Source organism: Xenopus tropicalis, chromosome 7, assembly GCF_000004195.4.
Source record: "Xenopus tropicalis strain Nigerian chromosome 7, UCB_Xtro_10.0, whole genome shotgun sequence".
In the NCBI taxonomy this organism is placed as follows: Eukaryota; Metazoa; Chordata; class Amphibia; order Anura; family Pipidae; genus Xenopus; species Xenopus tropicalis.
Window position 1 is genome coordinate 112,737,570 of NC_030683.2, and position 15,316 is coordinate 112,752,885.

Here is a 15,316-nt window from a genome sequence, read left to right on the forward strand (position 1 = left end):
TTGACTGGGCCATTCTAACACATGGATATGTTTTGTTTTAAACCATTCCATTGTTGCCCTGGCTTTATGTTTAGGGTCATTGTCCTGCTGGAAGGTGAACCTCCGCCCCAGTCTCAAGTCTTTTGCAGACTCCAAGAGGTTTTCTTCCAAGATTGCCCTGTATTTGGCTCCATCCATCTTCCCATCAACTCTGACCAGCTTCCCTGTCCCTGCTGAAGAGAAGCCCCCCCAGAGCATGATGCTGCCACCACCATATTTGACAGTGGGGATGGTGTGTTCAGAGTGATGTGCAGTGTTAGTTTTCCGCCACACATAGCGTTTTGCATTTTGGCCAAAAAGTACCATTTTGGTCTCATCTGACCAGAGCACCTTCTTCCACATGTTTGCTGTGTCCCCCACATGGCTTGTGGCAAACTGCAAACGGGACTTCTTATGGTTTTCTGTTAACAATGGCTTTCTTCTTGCCACTCTTCCATAAAGGCCAACTTTGTGCAGTGCACGACTAATAGTTGTCCTATGGACAGATTCCCCCACCTGAGCTGTAGATCTCTGCAGCTCGTCCAGAGTCACCCTGGGCCTCTTGGCTGCATTTCTGATCAGCGTTCTCCTTGTTCGGCCTGTGAGTTTAGGGGGACGGCCTTGTCTTGGTAGGGTTACAGTTGTGCCATACTCCTTCCATTTCTGAATGATCGCTTGAACAGTGCTCCGTGGGATGTTCAAGGCTTTGGGATGTTCAAATCTTTTTGTAGCCTAAGCCTGCTTTAAATTTCTCAATAACTTTATCCCTGACCTGTCTGGTGTGTTCTTTGGACTTCATGGTGTTGTTGCTCCCAATATTCTCTTAGACACCCTCTGAGGCCATCACAGAGCAGCTGTATTTGTACTGACATTAGATTACACACAGGTGCACTCTATTTAGTCATTAGCACTCATCAGGCAATGTCTATGGGCAACTGACTGCACTCAGACCAAAGGGGGCTGAATAATTACGCACACCCCACTTTGCAGTTATTTATTTGTAAAAAATGTTTGGAATCATGTATGATTTTCATTCCACTTCTCACGTGTACACCACTTTGTATTGGTCTTTCATGTGGAATTCCAATAAAATTGATTCATGTTTGTGGCTGTAATGTGACAAAATGTGGAAAATTTCAAGGGGGCCAAATACTTTTGCAAGCCACTGTATAGTGAGTGAAGCTGCAGTCTAACCCCAGAGCAGAGGATATTTGGGAAATGCCATTACTGCAGGGACCCCAGACATGACTAAAAGCAGCCGACTCTATTAACTGCAATATGTTGGGGTAAAGCTTCCAAAGAATCATTCCTGAGTGTTCTGTGGCCGGACAGTGAGTTTCTGCCTTTGGTTCTTATTTATGTTGAGGACTAACAACTAAATGTCATTGGGTCCCTTTAAGGAGTAAGTTTTTAAAGCATTTTCTAAGAGGCATTTCATGTTAAAGTAGAAGGAAAGGTGAACTCACTGGGGGTTGCCAAAGTTAGGCATCCCCAGTGATTGTATTTACTGACCTGATACTCCAGGCCGGTGCTTTTGTTAGCAGAAAATTGCCCTGGCCCAGGGTACTTCTCAGCAAGCACCACGGAGCATTCCTCTTCTTCCACTTCATCATTCTTCCCTGCCCCAGGGCCGACACATGCCCAGTAAAGGGAAAAAGATGCCTTTTTTGTTTAAAGTTTAGATTTTCAGTTTACTGTGCGCACCCGCACGAAGAGAGAAGTAAGAAGGGGATCGCTCCGTGGTGCTCACTGGGAACAAGCCTGGGCCAGGACAGTGCTCTGCTGATAGGAGCACCGGGGCTGGGGTATCAGGTCAGTAAATTATAAATGGACCTTTTCAGTTCGTCTTCATTTTGTATTTGTTGTGGTTTTTTAATTATTAACCTTCCTGTTCCTTCTACTTCTCTCTGCCCTGTAACTGCAGCACTCTCTCATTCTTCCCCTAAGCATTGCATCACTCATTGCAGCACTTACTCGGTCACCCCAAGCATTGCGTCACTCACTGCAGCACCTACTCGGTCACCCCAAGCATTGCGTCACTCACTGCAGCACCTACTCGGTCACCCCAAGCATTGCGTCACTCACTGCAGCACCTACTCGGTCACCCCAAGCATTGCGTCACTCACTGCAGCACCTACTCGGTCACCCCAAGCATTGCGTCACTCATTGCAGCACCTACTCGGTCACCCCAAGCATTGCGTCACTCATTGCAGCACCTACTCGGTCACCCCAAGCATTGCGTCACTCATTGCAGCACCTACTCGGTCACCCCAAGCATTGCGTCACTCATTGCAGCACCTACTCGGTCACCCCAAGCATTGCGTCACTCATTGCAGCACCTACTCGGTCACCCCAAGCATTGCGTCACTCATTGCAGCACCTACTCGGTCACCCCAAGCATTGCGTCACTCACTGCAGCACCTACTCGGTCACCCCAAGCATTGCTTCACTCATTGCAGCACCTACTCGGTCACCCCAAGCATTGCATCACTCATTGCAGCACCTACTCGGTCACCCCAAGCATTGCATCACTCATTGCAGCACTTACTCGGTCACCCCAAGCATTGCGTCACTCACTGCAGCACCTACTCGGTCACCCCAAGCATTGCGTCACTCACTGCAGCACCTACTCAGTCACCCCAAGCATTGCGTCACTCACTGCAGCACCTACTCGGTCACCCCAAGCATTGCATCACTCACTGCAGCACCTACTCGGTCACCCCAAGCATTGCTTCACTCACTGCAGCACCTACTCAGTCACCCCAAGCATTGCTTCACTCACTGCAGCACCTACTCGGTCACCCCAAGCATTGCTTCACTCATTGCAGCACCTACTCGGTCACCCCAAGCATTGCTTCACTCATTGCAGCACCTACTCGGTCACCCCAAGCATTGTTGTGTGACTGCAGCACCCCTCATTCACCCTGTCAGTGAACCCATGTTTGTGGAACACATCGATTCAATGGACCATTCAGTGAGGGAAGTTTGTCACTGACAAATACTTTGCTGGGCTGCAAGGGGCGCTGCTTTCCCTTTACTATAAGGCAGACCGGCATTTTGTAAGAGATGAGACAGCACTTGAATTTGCACATTAAAGAGACAGCAAAAAGACATTAGCCCTGAAATTCATCCTAAATAAGATTAAAGCCGCCCCCTGGAACAGCTCCATATTTTAACAACCTCAGCTTGGAAGTATCCACCATCCATTCTATGAAACAATACAAACAATCACATCTCTCATGGTTATAAACCTTGTATAACTCAAATTAACCCAATTTGTAAGAAGTGAATATGTGTTCCTATTCCTTTCTGTCTTCCCACTTGTTACTAAAATCAATAAAAATTCATATTGGAAAAAAAAAACAATCACATCTGCCTGCCCTTCCCTTTTTCCAATACAGAGCTGAATTTATGACTTCCCTTACCACACAGAACCAGTCACTGTAATTCTTCAATTCTCTTGCCTAGTTCCAGTATAGACTGCGTGCAAACTCAGATCCCTTGTTAGTTAATTGAACATGTGGAGAATTACAGAGGCTGTTGTGCTGCATCTGTTTTCCTTTGTGAGGCTTCAAAGCCAATTTAGCACTAATGAACTTCAGAACCCAAGAATGCTGTTCATGTACAGCACTGCCTTCTTAGCTTGAAAGTCAACTAGATTAAGATTACATATGTTGCCCTGGATATCCCTGGGACACACGGGACGCCAGTGCTTTTTTATATCTGTAGCCTTTGCAATAAGCTAAGGGGGGCCCCTGGCCAAAGGTTGGACCTCTAAGGGGCTTGGACTGAAAAAATCTTACAACTGCTGCTTTACAGCGACTCATCCCTGCCCCAGCAGAGTTTACAGTCTAATTTCATCACATTCACACAATACACGCTAGGGTCCATTTTCCCCAGGAAACAATTAACCTGCATATATGTTTTTAGATTTTGAGAGCTTTGAGCAGAAGGAGTTCTGGGAAGGAAACACAGCGTAGCCCCTAAATGTTTCATAGAATTTCCTATATGCTAAAGCTCACCCTGTGCTGTGGAAGCAGTCTGTATTTGGGGTCTGATCAGCAACTACCCTGGCTGTGATTTAAACCCCAGTAGGTGCGCTTACAACTCAAAAGTATTCTGTGTGCCCATCTGCACCAAAATACGACCTTTTTACTGTTTTTAACGTTTAGATGAAAAATTCAATCAAACTATAGCAAAAAAGGGAAAGTTGTGCTCACCGCTAAATGTTAAACCATTAGGCGGGGGTGCAATGAGGGTGTTACCACAAAATTCATACAGACAACAACAAGAGCCCCCTCTGAACTCAATTATCAATATATATAGAACATTAAGCCATTCTGTGCATTAAGATAGCAAGATATGCCCTCCCCTTTATATTTGTCCATATACTGCAATATATTCAAGCTGCCCAACCATGTCACAGTCACCCCCGGTCTGGCCAGTCCTACACTCACTTGTATCTGATTCATTAATAATTCTACTGCTTTATTGTACATTATGCACAGGGACTAAGTTGCCGAGCTTGAATATATTGCAATATATGGACAAATAATCCCTGTTTTGCTTAAAGGGGAGGGCATTTCTTGCTAGCTTAATGTACAGAATGTCTTAATGTCCTATATATATTGATAATGGGTGAGTGCAGGGAAATTCAGATCAAAGCCACTGACATCTCGTCAGCAAAGGAATAAATTGTTAGCATTGCCTTCTGCCAGACATTGGCCTGTGAGCAGAACAGGCTCCTCCAGGATTATGATAAAGTAGGAGGCCATCTTTCTTCAAAGTATTTGACCTTTTTTATCTTGGTGTGTGTTCATCACACTAACATTCTGTTTTACAGTGTAAAGGCTTCCTGTTTGTAATAAAAAAAAAAAATCCTGAAATTCCTGTCGTTTAATCCACTGCAATAGAGGGCAAAATCCAAAGGTCCCTGCTGCAATATACTGTATATTTGGGTACATGATGGGACAAAACTAGCGGAACCAGATTTGTAACTTACATCATTTCTATCCAGGTCCAGCATGTGGCTGGTATTGAACCAGTTTCATATAGCTCAGAGTTTGCTGAGGAAGCAACTGTATATTATGGAAAACTTAATATGCTTCTTATCGTTATTCTTCTGGTTAATTGTTTCTGTAACAGGGCAGTTGAACTAGGGGCCATGCAAGGTATTTTTATAGCCCTTTACCTGCCAATAGACTTCATAGACGACTAAGACATCACCACTTTGATATAAATAGGCCCCCAGACATATAGTACATCAGCTTATTAGCCCACAGCATGGGAAACATTGAACAGCTCTGTCCTATAAGGTATATGTGTTGCATACATCCAACCTTTATGGAGGAGATGACCACATGTGGACATGACCACTGCACTGAATTCTTAGTTCTGAGCAAGTATAGAAGAGATCTGGTATCTGTTATCTGTTATCTAGTAATCTGTTATCCAGAAGGCTCGAAAATATGGCAATGCCATTTCTCATAGCATTGTATGTAATCAGTCAAATCAGAAACCCTACTACAGTTTATATAAATACCCCGCTGTGTAGCCCCGGGGCAGCCATTCCTGCACTGGTACAGCTGGGGTGTTTGCTACAGAAACCCTACTATAGTTTATATAAATACCCCGCTGTGTAGCCCCGGGGCAGCCATTCCTGCACTGGTACAGCTGGGGTGTTTGCTACAGAAACCCTACTATAGTTTATATAAATACCCCGCTGTGTAGCCCCGGGGGCAGCCATTCCTGCACTGGTACAGCTGGGGTGTTTGCTACAGAAACCCTACTATAGTTTATATAAATACCCCGCTGTGTAGCCCGGGGGCAGCCATTCCTGCACTGGTACAGCTGGGGTGTTTGCTACAGAAACCCTACTATAGTTTATATAAATACCCCCCTGTGTAGCCCCGGGGGCAGCCATTCCTGCACTGGTACAGCTGGGGTGTTTGCTACAGAAACCCTACTATAGTTTATATAAATACCCCGCTGTGTAGCCCCGGGGGCAGCCATTCCTGCACTGGTACAGCTGGGGTGTTTGCTACAGAAACCCTACTATAGTTTATATAAATACCCCCCTGTGTAGCCCCGGGGGCAGCCATTCCTGCACTGGTACAGCTGGGGTGTTTGCTACAGAAACCCTACTATAGTTTATATAAATACCCCGCTGTGTAGCCCCGGGGGCAGCCATTCCTGCACTGGTACAGCTGGGGTGTTTGCTACAGAAACCCTACTATAGTTTATATAAATACCCCGCTGTGTAGCCCCGGGGCAGCCGTTCCTGCACTGGTACAGCTGGGGTGTTTGCTACAGAAACCCTACTATAGTTTATATAAATACCCCGCTGTGTAGCCCCGGGGGCAGCCATTCCTGCACTGGTACAGCTGGGGTGTTTGCTACAGAAACCCTACTATAGTTTATATAAATACCCCGCTGTGTAGCCCCGGGGGCAGCCATTCCTGCACTGGTACAGCTGGGGTGTTTGCTACAGAAACCCTACTATAGTTTATATAAATACCCCGCTGTGTAGCCCCGGGGCAGCCATTCCTGCACTGGTACAGCTGGGGTGTTTGCTACAGAAACCCTACTATAGTTTATATAAATACCCCCCTGTGTAGCCCCGGGGGCAGCCATTCCTGCACTGGTACAGCTGGGGTGTTTGCTACAGAAACCCTACTATAGTTTATATAAATACCCCCCTGTGTAGCCCCGGGGGCAGCCATTCCTGCACTGGTACAGCTGGGGTGTTTGCTACAGAAACCCTACTATAGTTTATATAAATACCCCGCTGTGTAGCCCCGGGGGCAGCCATTCCTGCACTGGTACAGCTGGGGTGTTTGCTACAGAAACCCTACTATAGTTTATATAAATACCCCCCTGTGTAGCCCCGGGGGCAGCCATTCCTGCACTGGTACAGCTGGGGTGTTTGCTACAGAAACCCTACTATAGTTTATATAAATACCCCGCTGTGTAGCCCCGGGGGCAGCCATTCCTGCACTGGTACAGCTGGGGTGTTTGCTACAGAAACCCTACTATAGTTTATATAAATACCCCGCTGTGTAGCCCCGGGGGCAGCCGTTCCTGCACTGGTACAGCTGGGGTGTTTGCTACAGAAACCCTACTATAGTTTATATAAATACCCCGCTGTGTAGCCCCGGGGGCAGCCATTCCTGCACTGGTACAGCTGGGGTGTTTGCTACAGAAACCCTACTATAGTTTATATAAATACCCCGCTGTGTAGCCCCGGGGGCAGCCATTCCTGCACTGGTACAGCTGGGGTGTTTGCTACAGAAACCCTACTATAGTTTATATAAATACCCCGCTGTGTAGCCCCGGGGGCAGCCATTCCTGCACTGGTACAGCTGGGGTGTTTGCTACAGAAACCCTACTATAGTTTATATAAATACCCCGCTGTGTAGCCCCGGGGGCAGCCATTCCTGCACTGGTACAGCTGGGGTGTTTGCTACAGAAACCCTACTATAGTGCCTTTACTCCTTTTTTCCAGCTTGAATAGCTGCCCCCATAGCTACCCAGTAGCTTATTTATATAAACTATAGTATACTTTCTGTAGCAAACACCCCAGGGCAACAGTACATTATATTTTAATTACTTTAAAACACTTTCATTTTTGTGTTACTGTTCCTTTAAGGCCTGGAGTATGCACAAAAAGAGAAAACTCTGTGTGTACCCCTGGCCTATAAACTCCTGTTTGCTGGCTTGTTCACAGGGCCAACCAAAACCACATCTTATCTACCGCTCTTTAGCAATACTACCGCAGACTGTCTTTACATATTCTTTAATTTACAAGGTGCCAGAGAAGCAAAGCATTTCTAAACAATGCCAAGTGATCTCTGTTTAACAAACACCTTGGTATTTTCAGAGTAATCTGGTTAATTAACATTCCTGTTAAACATGATGCCTGGAGCTATGACTTTGCTCATCTCTGCTTGGTTTGTCATGAAGACTGATGTTCCGCAGTTTGTTTGGATGGATAATAGTTACTGAGATACACAGAGATAGATAGAGGATAGAGAAGGGTCAAAGCAGACAGGCTAATAATTAAAAAAAAATGCAAACAGTAGACAAGAACTGGTCATAGATTGTCTTTCAATACCACGGTCTATGTCTTAGTAAGTGTAATTAATTAATAGCTCCTGTTATATCACCAGTAAATATAAACTATATACTATATATATATATATATATATATATATATATATATATAAACTCACATGGGGAACAATATTTGCTGGTCCCAAAATGACCATAAGGATAAAACTGAAGTGAATTAATTCTGATTAAATCTAATAAATAATATAGGGAGTCATATGGATGGATTTTCGCCCAGCTACCTTGCTTGTATGCATTTTAAAAAGATAATAATAATTAATATATAAATAATAATCTTTAGAGCAATAGTACATGGGGCAGTTTCACCCCGGACAGTGAGTAGCTATGGGGTTGTGCTATATTACTTGAAATGTCCTCATTGGCTGTAATGACAACCCTTCAGTTCAAGCCTACTACTCAAGCCTTGGGCAGAGCAATTCAGGTTTCCCACTATATTACCAAAAGAGTCCAAAAACCACCATGTTCAGTGCCTCATTCAAAAACCAGACTTGTTGCTATTACAGCCTCTATTCTTCTGGGATGGCTTCCTATTAGATGTCCAAATATTGGAGGGATTTATTTCTATTCAGTCACAGGAGCATTAATGAGGTTGGGCACTGATGTTGGGGATCAGGCCTGGCAGTTTTTACTAAATATCAGATACTGTAGCAAATCCCTTTGTGTGGAGGTGCTTGATATTGGGCCAGTCGAATTCCATGTAAAGGTGGCAATACACAGTAAGATTCAATCATTTGGCAAGGTCACCAAATGAGCGGATCTTCTCCCCATACGCCCACCTAAAGGTGGGTGATATTCGGCTAATTAGATCGTTTGGCCCAAGGGCATAGGCGCCGTTGGACTAAGGGATGCATCAACAAGCCGATGTGGTCCCCGATCCGACCTGCCCGATCGAGATCTGCCCAATCAGCAGCTGAAATCTGCCCATGTATGCCCATCTAACACAACTGCTCGCATTTCCATTCAATTTTTTTTAACAATTACATACCTTGGCACCGCTGGTATCAGGCACAACATTTTGCACATCATTGCACTGGATCCACTCAAATGCTGGAAAAAAAATGTTACATTGTGGTTAAAAATCATGTTCAATTGTGCCTTTTTCCATTTTGAACTTTAATAAAGCTTAAAAAGGTCCTGTGAATTAAATCTGTAAGCTGAAGGGGAGTTCATGGAAGCACATAAGTGTAGGGACATGCAGAGTGCCCCCTGGCCATAGGGGAGGTCTGGGGAAAATCATTTAGAGGTTGCACTGTTTGTTTTAGTCTGCGCTGCCTCTGTGACATGTCAAGTATGTCTGAAGTGCTGTAATTTATGTGTAGGGAGCAGTTAAATTAATGACTCTGTTTCAACACAAATCTTATTATTCTGCCATAGTCCTTGCCTGGATAAGGCACAATCTCATTTTACTGAAAAATAACCATGTCCAGTGTCTCTTATATGTCTGCTGACCCTGGCAATTGCCTAGGGAACATCCATCGCTTTATGTAAATAGAAGAATAAGCAGTGCCGGATTTCAAATCCAGGCGCCCCGAGGCCGCCCCCCCACCCCCCCGCGCGCATGCGCAAACGCTCGAACAATCTCCCCAATCACGCATGCACAAACATCTCTTCTTCCCCTTCTCCCTACACTTATACTCCATTACGGAGCTGTGGGGAGCAGCCCCATTGCTTTGTATGGGAGCAAAGTGTCAAAATTTGTTTGCGGCATGCCGCCCCTAAATATGTGCCGCCCTAGGCCCGGGCCTTTGTGGCCTCACCACAAATCCAGGCCTGAGAATAAGTCACTGAATCTTCTTCATGGCAGCATTAGCTCTGAATCTTATTACAAATTGCACAGACTGATGAGATTTAAGGTTTGCCTACATGGGCCTATAAAACATGCCGAGGGACTGTGTTGGCAATTTATCAGCCTGTGTATGGGGCCTGTGTATGGGCCTATGTATGGGACCTGTGTATGGGACCTGTGTATGGGGCCTGTGTATGGGCCTGTGTATGGGCCCTGTGTATGGGCCTGTGTATGGGGCCTGTGTATGGGCCTGTGTATGGGCCTGTGTATGGGCCTGTGTATTGGGCCTGTGTATGGGGCCTGTGTATGGGCCTGTGTATGGGCCTGTGTATGGGGCCTGTGTATGGGGCCTGTGTATGTTGATGGAGCAGATTTAAAAATCCCGACAGGGGGAGAAGCTTATCAGCATGTTGACACAGTCCTCCTCATGATGGCCTGTATCCTATCAATGTGATCTGATTGATCAGCCAGAGGCTAAACTATCAGATCAATCCAATGTCGCCCACGCTCAAGGTGGCAGTCAATCAGATGCTTTGCTTTTCTAACTGTTGAAATCTAATTGATGACTGGTTGCCCTGGGCAACATCAGCGGTAATTGCTCTCTCCACTTTTTACACAGCATGATAAATATACTCCTTAAGCCGGCCATACACACACCAATGATATTGTACGAAACCTCTTTCATACGATATTCAGTACGTGTATGGCGGCTCGACCTATATCGCAAAAGGCTGCGGTCATCGATTGGCCAAGTTAAAAGATTTTGCGCCCAAGCAAAATCTACATTCAGGGCTGAATCGGCAGATGGAGGTAGAATTGCTATTGTTTCTACCTCCATATCTAATGATTCAGCCCTGAACGTCAGTGGAGAGTGGGAACGATCGTTATTGCCACGTGTATGGCCACCTTTAGGGCTGTGACACGGGGAAATCAAGACAAATCTCCCTTGTTGCGTGCAACTAATCTCCCTGCAATACCCAGCGCCGGATTTCAAATCCAGCCCCCAATTCGCGCCCCCACCCCCGTGCACGCATACGCGAATAAGCCTCCCCCGCTGCGCGACGCTTGCGCCACATTTATACTCCCATACGGAGCAGTGGGGAGAAGTTCCATTGCTCTGTATGGGCGCAAAATGTAAACATTTTGTTGTAGTGCGGCGTCATACCACCCCTAAATTTGTGCTGCCCTAGGCCCAGGCCTTTGTGGCCTGGCAATGCCATCCCACCAGCTAAATTGGTGGGTGGCGCCGTGATTAGCCGAAGTCACCGAAGTTGCCTTGAGAGGAAACTTCAGGCGACTTGGGCAAATCGTGGTCCGCGTTTGCCATCCCACCGGCGATTTACATTCTAGCCGGTGGGATGGTTTTGCAGGGAGATTAGTCGCCCGTGACAAGGGCTCACTAATAAAAAGGGTAACAAGGGCAAACCATAGTCAAAGTCCCTTACTGTCACGTGACTTCCTGTTATCTATATTATACAGTAAATAATAAACATCCCATAGATAAGCTCTCTCATGTTACTGATAAGCACCTTTGTTGGGCTTCTAGTCTGCCATTCCCATTACCAAAATTCAAGTCATATTTCTGTTTCTATATACAGTCTCATTAATAGATTACCTAAAATGTTGTTCCCTTCAGAAAATATTATCACGTCACTGCATAAATACTGTCAGAAGCCTAAGCAATAATTACGGCTGTTTCATTGGTCTGTTCAAGGTAAACTCCTCTTCCAATTGCAGGGACAAAGTGCAGTTGTACAACACAGAGATTAGGATCATGGGAGAATGCAGCCCTGTAATGCTGGAGCCTTAATGTTGCTGGACTTCAGCTCTCAGAACGCTTTAATCCTTAATAATATGTTGGAGTGCGCGAGTATGTGCAGGTCAGCAGAACTGGGACAAAGTATTGTTGAGAGTCATTGTTTATATTGCCTTTAAAAAATGAGAGTGAAAGAGATAAAGAGGCTTAATGGGTGCAAAGTAAACAGATTCACATCAGGGATATAAATATTATTGTTACCCTTAATAAAAGATCAACATGCTTACACAGGGCTTTACAGGGATTCTGCATCAGTCACATCAGCCCCTGCCCCAGTGGAGCTTACAATCTAAGGTCCCTATCCCATTCCCATCAGTCCCTGCCCCAGTGAGCTTACAATCTAAGGTCCCTATCACATTCCCATCAGCCCCTGCCCCAGGGGAGCTTACAATCTAAGGTCCCTATCACATTCCCATCAGTCCCTGCCCAAGTGGAGCTTACAATCTAAGGTCCCTATCCCATTCCCATCAGCCCCTGCCCCAGTGAGCTTACAATCTAAGGTCCCTATCCCATTCCCATCAGTCCCTGCCCCAGTGACCTTACAATCTAAGGTCCCTATCCCATTCCCATCAGCCCCTGCCCCAGGGGAGCTTACAATCTAAGGTCCCTATCCCATTCCCATCAGCCCCTGCCCCAGTGGAGCTTACAATCTAAGGTCCCTATCACATTCCCATCAGTCCCTGCCCCAGTGGAGCTTACAATCTAAGGTCCCTATCACATTCCCATCAGTCCCTGCCCCAGTGAGCTTACAATCTAAGGTCCCTATCCCATTCCCATCAGCCCCTGCCCCAGTGGAGCTTACAATCTAAGGTCCCTATCACATTCCCATCAGTCCCTGCCCTATGGAGCTTACAATCTAAGGTCCCTATCCCATTCCCATCAGTCCCTGCCCCAGTGGAGCTTACAATCTAAGGTCCCTATCACATTCCCATCAGTCCCTGCCCCAGTGGAGCTTACAATCTAAGGTCCCTATCACATTCCCATCAGTCCCTGCCCCAGTGGAGCTTACAATCTAAGGTCCCTATCACATTCCCATCAGTCCCTGCCCCAGTGAGCTTACAATCTAAGGTCCCTATCCCATTCCCATCAGTCCCTGCCCCAGTGAGCTTACAATCTAAGGTCCCTATCCCATTACCATCAGTCCCTGCCCCAGTGGAGCTTGCAATCTAAGGTCCCTATCCCATTCCCATCAGTCCCTGCCCCAGTGGAGCTTACAATCTAAGGTCCCTATCACATTCCCATCAGTCCCTGCCCCAGTGAAGCTTACAATCTAAGGTCCCTATCCCATTCCCATCAGTCCCTGCCCCAGTGAAGCTTACAATCTAAGGTCCCTATCCCATTCCCATCAGTCCCTGCCCCAGTGAAGCTTACAATCTAAGGTCCCTATCCCATTCCCATCAGTCCCTGCCCCAGTGAAGCTTACAATCTAAGGTCCCTATCACATTCCCATCAGTCCCTGCCCCAGTGAAGCTTACAATCTAAGGTCCCTATCACATTCCCATCAGTCCCTGCCCCAGTGAGCTTACAATCTAAGGTCCCTATCACATTCCCATCAGTCCCTGCCCCAGTGGAGCTTACAATCTAAGGTCCCTATCACATTCCCATCAGTCCCTGCCCCAGTGGAGCTTACAATCTAAGGTCCCTATCACATTCCCATCAGTCCCTGCCCCAATGGAGCTTGCAATCTAAGGTCCCTATCCCATTCGCACACAGTAGGGCCTTTCATTAGTCAAGTAATGTGCCTGTTTGCTTTTATGAGAATTATGGACACTGGGAGGGGCGTGGCCAACCACCGAGCAAGATGGCTGCCTAATTCTTAGCTCCGTGAGTGCTCCGATATAGTGCTCATCACTTCGTCCCAGCGTCTCATGAAAAAGTTTCTTGCGGCTCCAGAAGCAGAAAGTGCTACCAAAGGTGACGACACAAGGCCTACTCAAATAGCAGATCCATCCGAGGATTCAGACGGAGACTCAGCGACCTCGGAACACAGTGCAAGAAGTTACCTTAAAACTCTACCTACAAAAAAGGATCTCAGGAACCTAGCGAAGCAAATAACTACGCTGAAGGAAGAGATCGCGGATATAGAAACAGAAATCGCATCGTTACTGGAGAGAACTGCGGAAGTCGAGAGTCGGAACGAAGGGATAGAAAACTCAATCGATTCCCTCATAGAGGTAAATACTGCACACACTAAGACAATCCAATCCTTACTACGAAAGATGGATGATCTAGATAACCGAAGGAGGAGAAATAACCTCAGAACCAGAGGCTTACCTGAAACGTTCGGTATGAAATTTTCATACAGAACGTTTTTAAACAGCGGCCGAACCTTTCCTAATTTTTTACACAAGCGTACGAAAAAGTCGCGCAGCGTACGAAAAAGTGGTGTGGGCGTATGAAAAAGTCGTGCAAACGCGAAAAAATCAGCAAAAATGCGTTCGGAGCGTTCGTGTCTTAATAAATCTCCCCCCAAGGGGCTGATTTACTAACCCACGAATCCGACCCGAATTGGAAAAGTTCCGACTTGAAAACGAACATTTTGCGACTTTTTCGTATGTTTTGCGATTTTTTCGGGGTCTTTACGAATTTTTCGTTACCAATACGATTTTTGCGTAAAAACGCGAGTTTTTCGTAGCCTTTACGAAAGTTGCGTAAAATCTTGCGCTTTTTCCGTAGCGTTAAAACTTACGCGAAAAGTTGCGCCTTTTTCGTAGCGGTAAAACTTAAAAGGTGCGAAGTTTCGCGTAAGTTTTAACGCTACGAAAAATCGCAAGATTTTACGCAACTTTCGTAATGGCTACGAAAAACTCGCGTTTTTACGCAAAAATCGCATTGGTAACGAAAAATTCGTAAAGACGCCGAAAAAATCGCAAAAAATACGAAAAAATCGCAAAATACCGATCTTTACGAAAAAAACGCAATCGGACTCATTTCGACCCGTTCGTGGGTTAGTAAATGTGCCCCTAAGTGTTGGATTTAATTTTGGTCTATAATGCTATATTTGACACATCCACTTTATACTGAAGGTTTTTCAGTGCTTATGGTTTCAGTTATAAGATGTTTTATGTTTACTACTTTATACAGATGTGGTCGCCTGGGCCTGGTATTTCAAACTGCTAGAAATATATATTTCTTCTTACAAATATGTGTAACCTAAAGGTCATATCCCTAAATGTTAATGGAGTGAATATCCCAGAAAAAAGAAGGCAACTGGTAACTATCATGCGTAGAAAGAAGGGAGATATACAATTAACCCAAGAAACTCATTTTAAGGGAGACTTCTGCCCCATGGAAAAGCTAGGGATGTATCCCAAATGGTGTTATAGCAATAACCCAAACCAAAAAACTAAGGGAGTAGCAATTGCATTTTGTAAAAATATAGACTTCCAATTGACAGATACCCTAGTTGACCAAGAAGGGAGATACATGTTTATTAAAGGCTTATTATACCACACGCTATGTACAATTGGAAGTATAAATGTGCCAAATAAGAACCAAACACGTTTTCTTACACAAATTGCCCATAAAATTAGGGACTTTGGAGAGGGAACACTAATAATAGGAGG

The 15,316-nt window shown here is 45.6% G+C and overlaps 2 protein-coding genes across 3 annotated transcripts in view; one reads left to right on the top strand and one right to left on the bottom strand.

The window, feature by feature from the left end:
• The window catches only part of pih1d1 (PIH1 domain containing 1), a 506,577-nt gene that overhangs the window by 43,914 nt on the left and 447,347 nt on the right, over positions 1 to 15,316 (bottom strand). The window lies entirely within an intron of this gene.
• Positions 13,619 to 15,316, top strand: part of LOC116412377 — a 30,269-nt gene continuing 28,571 nt past the window's right edge. The window contains exon 1 of the mRNA XM_031906544.1: positions 13,619 to 14,036. Within this exon, the coding sequence (XP_031762404.1) occupies positions 13,619 to 14,036 (418 nt within the window). The remainder of the gene's footprint in view (positions 14,037 to 15,316) is intronic.